General features: G+C 36.9%; 3 protein-coding genes and 1 long non-coding RNA gene across 4 annotated transcripts; 3 read left to right on the forward strand and 1 right to left on the reverse strand.

Annotated features, from left to right (window-relative positions):
* The first annotated feature begins 241 nt into the window (after window positions 1-241).
* On the forward strand, window positions 242-6999 carry LOC127358769 (ADP-ribosylation factor 4). The gene is made up of 6 exons (XM_051392107.1): window positions 242-490; window positions 976-1056; window positions 2269-2378; window positions 2466-2537; window positions 2872-2997; window positions 6453-6999. Exons 1-6 carry the CDS (start codon window positions 424-426, stop codon window positions 6537-6539), a joined length of 543 nt encoding a protein of 180 aa, XP_051248067.1. The 5' UTR covers window positions 242-423; the 3' UTR covers window positions 6540-6999.
* On the forward strand, window positions 3004-6188 carry LOC127358773 (uncharacterized). Its single transcript, XR_007882536.1, has 2 exons — window positions 3004-3900; window positions 5313-6188. It is a non-coding gene; the product is annotated as an uncharacterized LOC127358773 (long non-coding RNA).
* Window positions 7000-7247: 248 nt separating the features above from the next.
* lamtor4 (late endosomal/lysosomal adaptor, MAPK and MTOR activator 4) lies at window positions 7248-8629 on the reverse strand. The gene is made up of 4 exons (XM_051392120.1): window positions 8522-8629; window positions 8264-8347; window positions 7609-7726; window positions 7248-7524 (listed from the first exon to the last, which is right to left on the reverse strand). Exons 1-4 carry the CDS (start codon window positions 8522-8524, stop codon window positions 7427-7429), a joined length of 303 nt encoding a protein of 100 aa, XP_051248080.1. The 5' UTR covers window positions 8525-8629; the 3' UTR covers window positions 7248-7426.
* A 1182-nt stretch (window positions 8630-9811) lies between these two features.
* atp6v1f (ATPase H+ transporting V1 subunit F) lies at window positions 9812-11704 on the forward strand. The gene is made up of 2 exons (XM_051392119.1): window positions 9812-10069; window positions 11116-11704. The coding sequence occupies exons 1-2, from the start codon at window positions 9912-9914 to the stop codon at window positions 11315-11317; spliced, it is 360 nt and encodes a 119-aa protein (XP_051248079.1). The 5' UTR covers window positions 9812-9911; the 3' UTR covers window positions 11318-11704.
* The last annotated feature ends 1088 nt before the right edge of the window (window positions 11705-12792 follow it).

Genomic DNA, 12792 nt, shown 5'->3' on the forward strand with positions numbered 1-12792 from the left:
ATTGTCTGTCCGCCATTGGTTGTTTCTGTGTCACTCTGTTTGAGGCACTGTGTGTGTGACTATTAATAAATTACAAAAAAAAAAAAAACATGTAAACACTGGAACTGTGAATCTTCTGCAATAAAAGTATCCAAAACTCAAACGTACCGCCTTTCCAGTGGAACCTGAACACACCACCGGTCAATAAAGCTTTTTCAGGGCCGTGACGTCATTTGTTCCGCGTTGGCCCGGACGTGGCACCGAGGAGGGGGAGGAGCCTCCGCGCCCACTGACTGCACCGAGCTCCGGCTGTGTCTCTCCGCCCGCTCCCCCCCGTCTCCTCCGCGGCTCTGACCGGCAGCTTCACCCGGACTAACCGGCTGACATTCTCCCCCGTCCGGTGTTTAACCCTTCCGCCGCCGAACCGGGACACTTTTATTGAAAATGGGTCTGACGATCTCGTCCCTGTTCTCCAGGTTCTTCGGGAAGAAGCAGATGAGGATACTGATGGGTGAGCGGCTAGGCTAACTAGCACCGCGGCTAGGCTAACTAGCACCGCGGCTAGGCTAACTAGCACCGCGGCTAGGCTAACTAGCACCGCGGCTAACCGGCCGGGGACCGGCGGGAGGCTGCACACACTGACCGTACTCTGATGTTACTGCTCGGACACACTCGTTGAACCCTCCTCTCGGTTGTTAAGTCCCGGTTGGTCCGACTGAAATTCTAATTTTAAAATAAATAGTAAAAACAGAAGCTAACACAGCTATCTGGCTAGCTGCTACAGGCTAGCGGGTTGTGCTAGCTGCTCCAGCGGTCTGTCAGTGTCACTTTAACGGCTGTTTGAACCACTTTATGTCCGGTTTCATGAACTGTAGTTTCCTCTCTGGGGTCGGTGGGATAAGTGGGTTTTAGATGCAGTGAGTCTGGAGCTGTTCAACGTCTTTAATCTGTCGTTAATATTCATTTATAATAATAACATGTTGTTGTTTGTTTCAGTCGGTTTGGACGCAGCTGGAAAAACAACCATCCTGTACAAACTGAAGCTGGGAGAGATCGTCACCACCATCCCAACTATCGGTAAACAATCAATAAAACACACCACAACTGTCGGTAAACAATCAATAAAACACACAACTGTCGGTAAACAATCAATAAAACACACAACTATCGGTAAACAATCAATAAAACACACAACTGTCGGTAAACAATCAATAAAACACACCACAACTGTCGGTAAACAATCAATAAAACACACCACAACTGTCGGTAAACAATCAATAAAACACACCACAACTGTCGGTAAACAATCAATAAAACACACCACAACTGTCGGTAAACAATCAATAAAACACACCACAACTATCGGTAAACAATCAATAAAACACACAACTATCGGTAAACAATCAATAAAACACACCACAACTATCGGTAAACAATCAATAAAACACACAACTGTCGGTAAACAATCAATAAAACACACAACTGTCGGTAAACAATCAATAAAACACACAACAACTGTCGGTAAACAATCAATAAAACACACAACTATCGGTAAACAATCAATAAAACACACAACAACTGTCGGTAAACAATCAATAAAACACACAACTGTCGGTAAACAATCAATAAAACACACAACAACTGTCGGTAAACAATCAATAAAACACACAACAACTGTCGGTAAACAATCAATAAAACACACCACAACTGTCGGTTAACAATCAATAAAACACACAACTGTCTGTAAACAATCAATAAAACACACAACAAATATTGGTAATATGACTGCTGTAACTTTATTATTGATTACCAGTGTTGGGCAGAAACTCATTGATGATAATAATAATAATAATAATAATAATAATGTAGTTACTCTCTACAGTAACTACATTATTAATAATTGTCAGTAATAATATTACAGTTACAACCGTCCTTGGAGTCATTTATGTAATCGTGGAGGAAATTAGAAATACTCTATTACTTTACAATTATTAATTCTGTGTGTAGCAGCAGAAAAGTAATAGAACCGGCAGTGTAACTAATCACTGTTGGCAGGGAGTAAAGTAATGACATTACTTTTAGAAAGAGTAATAAATGACACTGACATTGTTGATTAATCTGTTAATAACATTAAAGTTCTGACGGACACTGAATCTAACAGTTGCGATGCGTTCAAGGACCTGTGTGTTGGCTCTGTAGAGGATCTGTAATCTGTGTGCAAGTCTCACTCACATTAGTTACAGACTACAAGTTCTAACGTCTGTTTGTTTGTTTGTTTGTTTGTTTGAGGTTTCAATGTGGAGACGGTCGAGTACAAGAACATCTGTTTCACAGTTTGGGACGTCGGTGGTCAGGACAAGATCCGACCTCTGTGGAGACACTACTTCCAGAACACACAGGTCCAATAGAAACCGTAAACCTGTAGATGTTTCTGTCGAGCTGCTGTGTGACCTCTGACCTCTGACCTCTGTGTGTTTCCTGTGCAGGGTCTGATCTTCGTGGTCGACAGTAACGACAGAGAGCGAGTAGCAGAGTCCGCTGAGGAACTCGCCAAGATGGTGAGTAACTAACAGGAAGTAGAGCGAGGTAGCTATCCACGATGTCATCAGTCACATGACCCCCTCTCTCTCTCTCTCTCTCTCTCTCTCTCTCTCTCTCTCTCTCTCTCTCTCTCTCTCTCTCTCTCTCTCCCCCCCTCTTGTCTGTCTTTCTCTCTCTCTCTCCCCCCCTCTCTCTGTGTCTCTCTCTCTGTCTGTGTCTCTCTCTCTCTCTCCCCCCCCTCTCTCTCTCTCTGTCTGTCTCTCTCTCTCTCTCCCCCCCTCTCTCTCTCTCCTCTCTCTCTCTCTCTCTCTCTCTCTCTCTCTCTCTCTCTCTCTCTCTCTCTCTCTGCAGATCCAGGAGGACGAGCTGAAGGAGGCAGTTATTCTGGTGTTTGCTAACAAACAGGATCTTCCCAACGCAATGGGAGTCAGTGAACTCACCGACAAACTGGGTCTGCACAGCCTGCGCAGCAGAACTGTAAGGATCAATACTCATCCATATCAATACATATCGATACTACTCAATACACGTTAATCCTCAGTATCAATATCAATACTCATCAGGGTCCTGTTCTTTGTAATCCAGACTAGTGTGTTGCTGTCAGGTTCAATTGATCCTGTTAACGTTCATTCACATTGATTGATTACTTATTCTGACAGGAAGTTAGCTTAAATAACAGTGTGCTCTTATTTTGAAATGTCACAGATCAGTTAAAGTAACAACCTGAAACACATCAATCAGTCGTCAATATGATCAAAGGATTTAACAATTACAGTAACATTCATAAGAACTACAGTAACATTCATAAGAACTACAGTAACATTCATAAGAACTACAAGAACTACAGTAACATTCATAAGAACTACAGTAACATTCATAAGAACTACAGTAACATTTATAAGAACTACAAGAACTACAGTAACATTCATAAGAACTACAGTAACATTTATAAGAACTACAGTAACATTCATAAGAACTACAAGAACTACAGTAACATTCATAAGAACTACAGTAACATTTATAAGAACTACAAGAACTACAGTAACATTCATAAGAACTACAGTAACATTTATAAGAACTACAAGAACTACAGTAACATTCATAAGAACTACAGTAACATTTATAAGAACTACAGTAATGGAAGTAACAACTACAGTAACATTCATAAGAACTACAAGAACTACAGTAACATTCATAAGAACTACAGTAACATTTATAAGAACTACAGTAATGGAAGTAACAACTACAGTAACATTCATAAGAACTACAAGAACTACAGTAACATTCATAAGAACTACAGTAACATAAGAACTACAGTAACATAAGAACTACAGTAACATAAGAACTACAGTAACATTTATAAAAACTACAGTAATGGAAGTAACAACTACAGTAACATTCATAAGAACTACAAGAACTACAGTAACATTCATAAGAACTACAAGAACTACAGTAACATTCATAAGAACTACAGTAACATTCATAAGAACTACAGTAACATTTATAAGAACTACAAGAACTACAGTAACATTTATAAGAACTACAAGAACTACAGTAACATTCATAAGAACTACAAGAACTACAGTAACATTCATAAGAACTACAGTAACATTCATAAGAACTACAGTAACATTTATAAGAACTACAGTAACATTTATAAGAACTACAAGAACTACAGTAACATTCATAAGAACTACAGTAACATTCATAAGAACTACAGTAACAACAGTAACATTCATAAGAACTACAGTAACATTCATAAGAACTACAGTAACATAAGAACTACAGTAACATTTATAAAAACTACAGTAATGGAGGTAACAACTACAGTAACATTCATAAAAACTACAGTAACAAGAACTACAGTAACATTCATAAAAACTACAGTAACAAGAACTACAGTAACATTCATAAAAACTACAGTAACAAGAACTACAGTAACATTCATAAAAACTACAGTAACATAAGAACTACAGTAACATTCATAAAAACTACAGTAACATGAGAACTACAGTAACATTCATAAAAACTATAGTAACATTCATAAAAACTACAGTAACGAGAACTACAGTAACGAGAACCGCAGTAACATTCATAAAAACTACAGTAACGAGAACTACAGTAACATTCATAAAAACTACAGTAACGAGAACTACAGTAACGAGAACCACAGTAACATTCATAAAAACTACAGTAACAAGAACTACAGTAACATTCATAAAAACTACAGTAACAAGAACTACAGTAACATTCATAAAAACTACAGTAACATGAGAACTACAGTAACATTCATAAAAACTACAGTAACGAGAACCACAGTAACATTCATAAAAACTACAGTAACGAGAACTACAGTAACATTCATAAAAACTACAGTAACATAAAAACTACAGTAACATTCATAAAAACTACAGTAACATAAAAACTACAGTAACATTCATAAAAACTACAGTAACATAAAAACTACAGTAACATTCATAAAAACTACAGTAACATTCATAAAAACTACAGTAACGAGAACTACAGTAACATTCATAAAAACTACAGTAACATAAAAACTACAGTAACATAAGAACTACAGTAACATTCATAAGAACTACAGTAACATAAGAACTACAGTAACATTTATAAAAACTACAGTAACATAAGAACTACAGTAACATTCATAAGAACTACAGTAACAACAGTAACATTCATAAGAACTACAGTAACATAAGAACTACAGTAACATTCATAAAAACTACAGTAACATAAGAACTACAGTAACATTTATAAAAACTACAGTAATGGAGGTAACAACTACAGTAACATTCATAAAAACTACAGTAACAAGAACTACAGTAACATTCATAAAAACTACAGTAACAAGAACTACAGTAACATTCATAAAAACTACAGTAACAAGAACTACAGTAACATTCATAAAAACTACAGTAACAAGAACTACAGTAACATTCATAAAAACTACAGTAACAAGAACTACAGTAACATTCATAAAAACTACAGTAACACAAGAACTACAGTAACATTCATAAAAACTACAGTAACACAAGAACTACAGTAACATTCATAAAAACTACAGTAACATAAGAACTACAGTAACATTCATAAAAACTACAGTAACATGAGAACTACAGTAACATTCATAAAAACTATAGTAACATTCATAAAAACTACAGTAACGAGAACTACAGTAACGAGAACCACAGTAACATTCATAAAAACTACAGTAACGAGAACTACAGTAACATTCATAAAAACTACAGTAACGAGAACTACAGTAACGAGAACCACAGTAACATTCATAAAAACTACAGTAACGAGAACTACAGTAACATTCATAAAAACTACAGTAACGAGAACTACAGTAACATTCATAAAAACTACAGTAACGAGAACTACAGTAACGAGAACCACAGTAACATTCATAAAAACTACAGTAACAAGAACTACAGTAACATTCATAAAAACTACAGTAACAAGAACTACAGTAACATTCATAAAAACTACAGTAACATGAGAACTACAGTAACATTCATAAAAACTACAGTAACGAGAACTACAGTAACATTCATAAAAACTACAGTAACATAAAAACTACAGTAACATTCATAAAAACTACAGTAACATTCATAAAAACTACAGTAACATAAGAACTACAGTAACATTCATAAGAACTACAGTAACATAAGAACTACAGTAACACATAAATCGAAGCTTGCCCCAGTGCATTCTGGGAGGCTCCTCTACATGCATGTCTCATTTAAATGTAGTCACATAACCAGCATTCAGCCTTTATTTCAAAATAAGAGCGCGCTGTAACATAAAGGTATGTTTCTGATGCTGTAGGTTGTTACATAATACCAACACACCTGTCCAGGTGTGCAGGTACTCACAGTGTCACCTGTCTGTCTGTCTGTCTGTCTCCTCAGTGGCACGTCCAGGCCACCTGTGCCACTCAGGGTAACGGTCTGTACGAGGGTCTGGACTGGCTCTCCAGTGAGCTGTCGAAACGTTAGATCACCTGACAGGAAGCAGCTGACCGATGTCATCAAACTGACGAAGAGGAGGAGGAAGAGGAAGAGGAGGAAGAATATGAAAGGACTGTTTTTTTTTTTTTTTCTTTTTAAATTATAAATATGTCTGTCTGTCTGTCTGTAGGAGGAAGTGATGTCATGGACTCTGAGCTCACTTTTATTTCCCATCATCCTCCTCTTCTTCCTTGTTTTTGTTTTGTTTTAATCCGCATGTTTTAACTCCGAATCATGTGACAGGATGTTATGGAAGAGGAGGGGCGGGGTCAACTACAGGTGACTGTACCTGTGGTGGGGGGGGGGGCGGGGTTTGGGGTTTGGAAGGTGAGTTACCTGAACGTGTGATGACCCATTCCACAGAGCCGTACCTGAAGGCGTCGTCATTCCTTAACAATGTGAAGAAGAAGAGACGATGATGCAATAAAGGGTTTTTTTTTTCTTCTCAGCTGTTTACAAAGAGTTTTTATTAGAACGCGATCAATCAATCAATCGATCGATCAGTTGTGATCAGGTTGTCACAGGTGGAGAAACCAGCGTCAGCACCTGGCCTTCAAAATAAAAGTCAAAGTAAAGACTGAAATAAGAGAAAGTAAAAAACTGATTGTGTCAAAGAGTTACTTTATGATCGGTCGTCTGTAGTTTATTGATTATTGAGTGATCATTTATCAGCTGTTATAGGACAAACAGACAAAATAAAGATTCATGAGTTTTTATTTTCAGTCACGCAGGTTAAATACACAAATTCAAACATACAAAACTTTATGTAAATCAAACACAAGCCGAGTTTAACAGAAACATCCAGCTGCAGATCGCTCTGATGGACCCGCTGTTGACCTCTGACCTCCACCGTCAGACCACCTGACCGCCGCCTCTTACACACTGATTGGTTCCTGCTGGTTGTTCTGACGCTTGACCACAAAAACCTTCTGACCCGAAACCGTCACCGTGTAAACGAAGTCCTCCAGAATCACTGAGGAGAGACGACAGGTGAGTCCAGGTGAGTCCAGGTGAGTCCAGGTGAGAGGGGTCACCTGTGTGTGTGTGTGTGTGTTACCTGACATGCGTTTGAAAGGTGGCTCCACTGATCCAGCCAACCTGAACCGACTCGCTGTTCGAACCATCTGCATCATCACACCTGCTGTGTGTTCGTCGTTCTCCAGCTCACCTGCAGACTGATGTGGGAGGGAGGGGGTCAAAGGTCAGGAGGGGTCACAGCAGGATGGAAAGTCTAACTGGACTTTATATTAGATACTGAATATTTATATTTTATAAATAATAATGTATTCAGTTTCCTGTCCACCAAACTCCATTCAAAATTCAGTCAATTTAACAATTCCGTATCTATTCATTCCTATGAAACTTTGTAACTGAAACATGTAACATATAAAAACAATAACATTCATAAGAACTACAACACCATAAAGACTACAGTAATGGTGGTAACAACTGCAGTGACACAATGACACTTGTGTCCTTCAGTCAGAAATTCAATCAATTTAACAATTTCTCATTATTAATTCCAATAAACCCAATAACTACTAAATTATTAAACAAAGACTTTGTTTATAAAGATATACGACAATAACAACAACAACAACAACAACAACAAGGCTCTGCTGTGTTTCCTGCTGATATTCTGGGCGCAGTAATCACCGTTAAAACCACAGAAAGTTGAATGGAGTTTGGTCTGAGGGTCTTTCTCCACTTACAGCCAGAACTCCGTCCTCGCTGATGACCAGGTACCCGAGCTGATCCGGGATCCGCTCCAGACCCGCAGTCAGTGCTGCTGTAGTCTGCAAGCAACAGACGGGATCAGTGCGAGCTAACAGGCTAACTGCTAACAGGCTAATCGGTGTCAGACAAACTGTGTGGCGTTCATGTGAGTCGGGAGTTTACAGAGTTCACATAACTTTATTTCAATAATTAATTAATTAAAAACAAAAACCATTAAAACCACCAGAACTCACCATTCTTCTTCTGTTGTTTTCACAAGTTGTAGCTCAGCTGCATTTCCGTCTTCCCGTGTGATTTTTCACGTGACTGTTGAGACCTTCAGGTGCTGTGGGAAATCACACAACTCTAAAATTTGCATTTGCAGTCAGAATTAAATATTATATAATTTTAATAATAATATATAATTAAAACTATATATTATTTTTTTCAATTTCCCCTTGACTTTATTTCAATTATTTATTAATTTAATTTAGATTTTTCTTCAGGCTGTTACCGTGGAGCCGCTTTGAGTTTTGTAACTTTCTGTGTTCAGTTCAATTCAAAATAACTTTATTTATCTGTTAGGAACTTCCTTTTGCGTAAAGGCATCAACGCTTACACCACAGCACAAAACAGGACTGAAGACAAACAAACAGTAACACACACACACAAGTGCAATTTTTAACGTTTAAAATGTTTTTAAATGCTCAAAAGTTAAAGTGCTCCCGTAGATATAAACAGTGACGTACAAGACAAAACACCAATTAATCAAAGTGAATGTATAACAAGGAGAAGTTATGGCCGGCTATCAGGTCTGTATTTGTGACTAGTATGAGTGTGAAAAAAGGTACAAAAATCATCAATGAAGGAGTGAATGAGACTGAAACCTCCTGTCTGATCAAACTGAACTAAAGGCCAAAATGTTTATATTTGTGACATTAGAGGATTTGAAGCTGATGTTTACAGACTGCACCTGAAGGCAGCACTGACTGTAAATATAAACAAGACGCCATTGTTGTAATTTGGCTGTTATTGAATTAGTTTCTCTTTCATCAGTCATTGAGTTTGGTGTGGGGTCAAGGGTCAGAGGTAATGTCACACGAGTCCCACCACACCAATCTACATTCAAATTACAACATATTTAATATTCTGATTAATGCTGGAAAACTGAGAATGTGGTGTTTAGATGAAGTCTCAGGGTGGTTTAATCTGCTTCTGGCGGGAATATTTATACGCCGAATTAACATTTGACCCCTCGTGATTAAAATATTTAGAACAGAAGAAAATCTATAAATCTATAAATGAATATCTAAGTGAAACTTTAAATATAGATTTTTGAATGGAGTTTGGTGTGAGGTTAAGGATGAGTCCACGCTCATACTATATTCATGAATATAAACATAATAATATAAACTAATGTGATTAATTGATCAGAGTTTAGTTAACGCAACATCATTTAAAATGTTTAAACTGATGATGAATTATCGATCAGCAGGGGGCGCGCTCTCGCGTCCGCGCTCTTGAACTAAACCGGAAGTGTCGGTCAGCTGACTCCTCACATGATCTGTAGCATCTGTCGGTCAGGAGCTAAATTATTTGGCCTTTTTTTCTGCGTTAAATCTTGAATATATTTGCAGCTGAGCGATGGCCGGCCGCGGGAAACTGATCGCCGTCATCGGCGATGAGGACACGTGCACCGGCTTCCTGCTCGGTGGGATCGGTGAGCTCAACAAGAACCGAAAACCGAATTTCTTGGTGGTGGAGAAGGACACGAGCATCACGGAGATCGAAGAGACCTTCAAGTAAGAACCTTCAGCAAAATAACACGGCGTCTTATTGCGCTGTGGAACTCCCAACCAAAGTCCGTTCAAAAATCACTCAATTTACAGTTTTACTCAGATATGGATTAATTGATTTTATTGACTGTAAATATTTTAATCAGGAGGGGTCAAATGTCAATTCGGCATATAAATAATCAGCTAGCAGGTTATTAAACCACACTGGGACCCTTTATAAACACCGAATTATCAGTGTTTTAGCATTAATCAGAATATTAAATTTAATGTAATATGAATGTAGATTGGTTTGGTCTTTTTTTTAGACTAATTCCTGTTTTAGTCTCTCTGTGATACTGCTACTTATAATACTGTCATTAAAAGAGTTACTGAACTAATCCATAACCTCACATCAAACTCCATTTAAAAAAACCAATCAATTAAACGGTTTACTTCAGTTCTTTGTATAATTTAAATACAATAGTTTTAGGTCTGATGCCAAATGTTAAATCGGCAAATAATATGAAATATATTTAAATATACTATAATTAAGAATTCTGAATTCACTGATAGCTCCTATCAATAAATAAAATGTCTAAAGTTTTGTTATACTAAGTTCACATTTCCTGATATCAAAAGAAATGTTAAATTGCCAGAAATTTGAATGGAATTTGGTTAGTCGTATTTGTGGTCAGTAATCATAGTTTCAGCCTCTCTAGCATGTGATACGTGATACATTTTGCACCAACTAATCATTCAACCAAACTCCATTTAAAAAATCCACCTTTTTAAAGTTTGACTTGTCTTTTAATTCGGCGTCGATCTTAACATGAAAATATCTTTCAGTCATTTATATTAATTGAATCAAACTCTTCTCAGGGATTTTCTAAGTGCTGAATTTACCTATAGCTCTTTCAAGTTCATAAAATGTCTTAACATTTGTTATACTCAATGTACATTTTCCAGTAGAAAAGTGGGTGTTAAATTGATAGAAATTTGAATGGAGTTTGGTGTATTGTTTTGTGTTCTCTGCTGCCTAAAGTCAACCCTCTCTTCCATCTTCGTCCCTCCAGGAGCTTCTTGGCACGTAACGACATCGGCATCATCCTGATTAACCAGTTCATCGCCGAGATGATCCGTCACGCCATCGATGGCCACATGCAGTCCATCCCAGCAGTGCTGGAGATCCCGTCCAAAGAGCATCCTTACGACGCGTCCAAGGACTCCATCCTGCGCCGCGCCAAGGGCATGTTCTGCGCCGAGGACTTCCGATAAACCACAGACTGTCCAAACACAAACGCGCTGTGTTTACACCTCGTGTGATTAATATAAGTGTCCCTGACTTGTTTCCCTGTACAGTGATGGTGGATTAACTGTATTAATAACAGAATATATTGATTTGTTCATTCCTTTTTATTTCTGCCTCGTGGAAATGAATCGTTGTCTAAAACATTCTCAGTTTTATTTTCAGGAAGTGCAAAATGTGACACAAACTCAGCTGATAAATGTAAAGTTTTCCTTCCCGTCGGCTGAAAATATCTCCTGATGGAAGAAAATGAAAACATGGAAACAGTCGTATGTTTGTCTGTCTATCAGTGTTTGTTCCAGATGTTTTAACTTATAACAGATGATGAATATAATAAATGATCTTGTTGGTTGTGACGTTCTGTCTCTTCTTCAACAGTCAGATTCTCAGTTTCATATAATAAAGTGGAAACTTATATAACATAAGTTCTTATGTTATTACTGATCTGAATCACATTATGTGAAAACTTTATTGTTCTATGACCAGTTTGTGTGTTTGTTTACATTTATTTTGAAGAAAAAAACAATATATAATTAAAATGAAATGAAAAATAACCTCAAAGACCAACTCAGTGAATAAATCCTCATAAATAACTAAATTAAATGTTTAAAAAGGAGGAAGTACAGATTTATAGATTATAGATTTATTTATTCCTACCTCTTAATATATTTATATATAAACATACACACGTTTAAATAACTATCTACATACACATATATGTTGTTTCTAAAGACTTATCCAACTGCATTTATTTACACAATGAACCATTTCAGTCCCAATACTGACCCCTGAGGTACTCTAAGACTATTATACACACTATAAAACTAATGTTTTGGCCCTTTAAAGTTGTCACCAGTTTTAATGAAATTATATAACAAAAACGTTGAGTTCAGGGAATTAGCTTTTCCTCTAAAATCAAACGCATTTTTAATTTCCACTTAATAATTAGTAACATAAAAACAAGATTAAGCTACGCTGTGAAAACAGTTAAGTTCTGAACTCAATTTTGTAATTTTTATTTTTACTGTAAAAAACAAAATACCTCATAAAAACGACTTAATCAGGAATGTTTCTGTAACTTAAAACATGAAGTTAGAGTCCCTTAAAATTAGTAGTTATAGCAGCATTATAGCATACTCATAACAATTAAATAGTTTCAACTAGTTTTTCCACTTTATTTATATCAACACAACTTATTGAAGTAATGTTTGCAACTTAAAAGGTTAAATTTATACAAATAAACGTTGTAATAACATGAAAATATCTCGTTATGACAATAAACGGTTGACGCACTAATGTGACACTGATCTTATTTTCTCACTGTATATTATAGTTCATTCTGTGTGTGTGTGTGTGTGTGTGTGTGTGTGTGTGTGTGTGTGTGTGTGTCGCCCGCTGAAAGAAGAATGTTTTTCTACCAACTTAAAGATAAGAGAAGAACAAA

This window comes from Dicentrarchus labrax, unplaced genomic scaffold (genome assembly GCF_905237075.1).
Source record: "Dicentrarchus labrax unplaced genomic scaffold, dlabrax2021, whole genome shotgun sequence".
Lineage (NCBI taxonomy): Eukaryota > Metazoa > Chordata > Actinopteri > Moronidae > Dicentrarchus > Dicentrarchus labrax.

Excerpts from the sequence above, each read along its gene's own strand:
- atp6v1f (XM_051392119.1), top strand. The coding sequence starts at position 9,912 with ATGGCCGGCCGCGGGAAACTGATCGCCGTCATCGGCGATGAGGACACG. Across the intron at positions 10,070-11,115 it reads GAGATCGAAGAGACCTTCAA|GAGCTTCTTGGCACGTAACG; the intron begins GTAAGAACCTTC and ends TCGTCCCTCCAG.
- LOC127358769 (XM_051392107.1), top strand. The coding sequence starts at position 424 with ATGGGTCTGACGATCTCGTCCCTGTTCTCCAGGTTCTTCGGGAAGAAG. Across the intron at positions 2,379-2,465 it reads ACTACTTCCAGAACACACAG|GGTCTGATCTTCGTGGTCGA; the intron begins GTCCAATAGAAA and ends TTTCCTGTGCAG. Across the intron at positions 2,998-6,452 it reads ACAGCCTGCGCAGCAGAACT|TGGCACGTCCAGGCCACCTG; the intron begins GTAAGGATCAAT and ends CTGTCTCCTCAG.
- lamtor4 (XM_051392120.1), bottom strand. Across the intron at positions 7,727-8,263 it reads GCGAGGACGGAGTTCTGGCT|TCTGCAGGTGAGCTGGAGAA; the intron begins GTAAGTGGAGAA and ends CTCCCACATCAG. Across the intron at positions 7,525-7,608 it reads ACCTTTCAAACGCATGTCAG|TGATTCTGGAGGACTTCGTT; the intron begins GTAACACACACA and ends GTCTCTCCTCAG.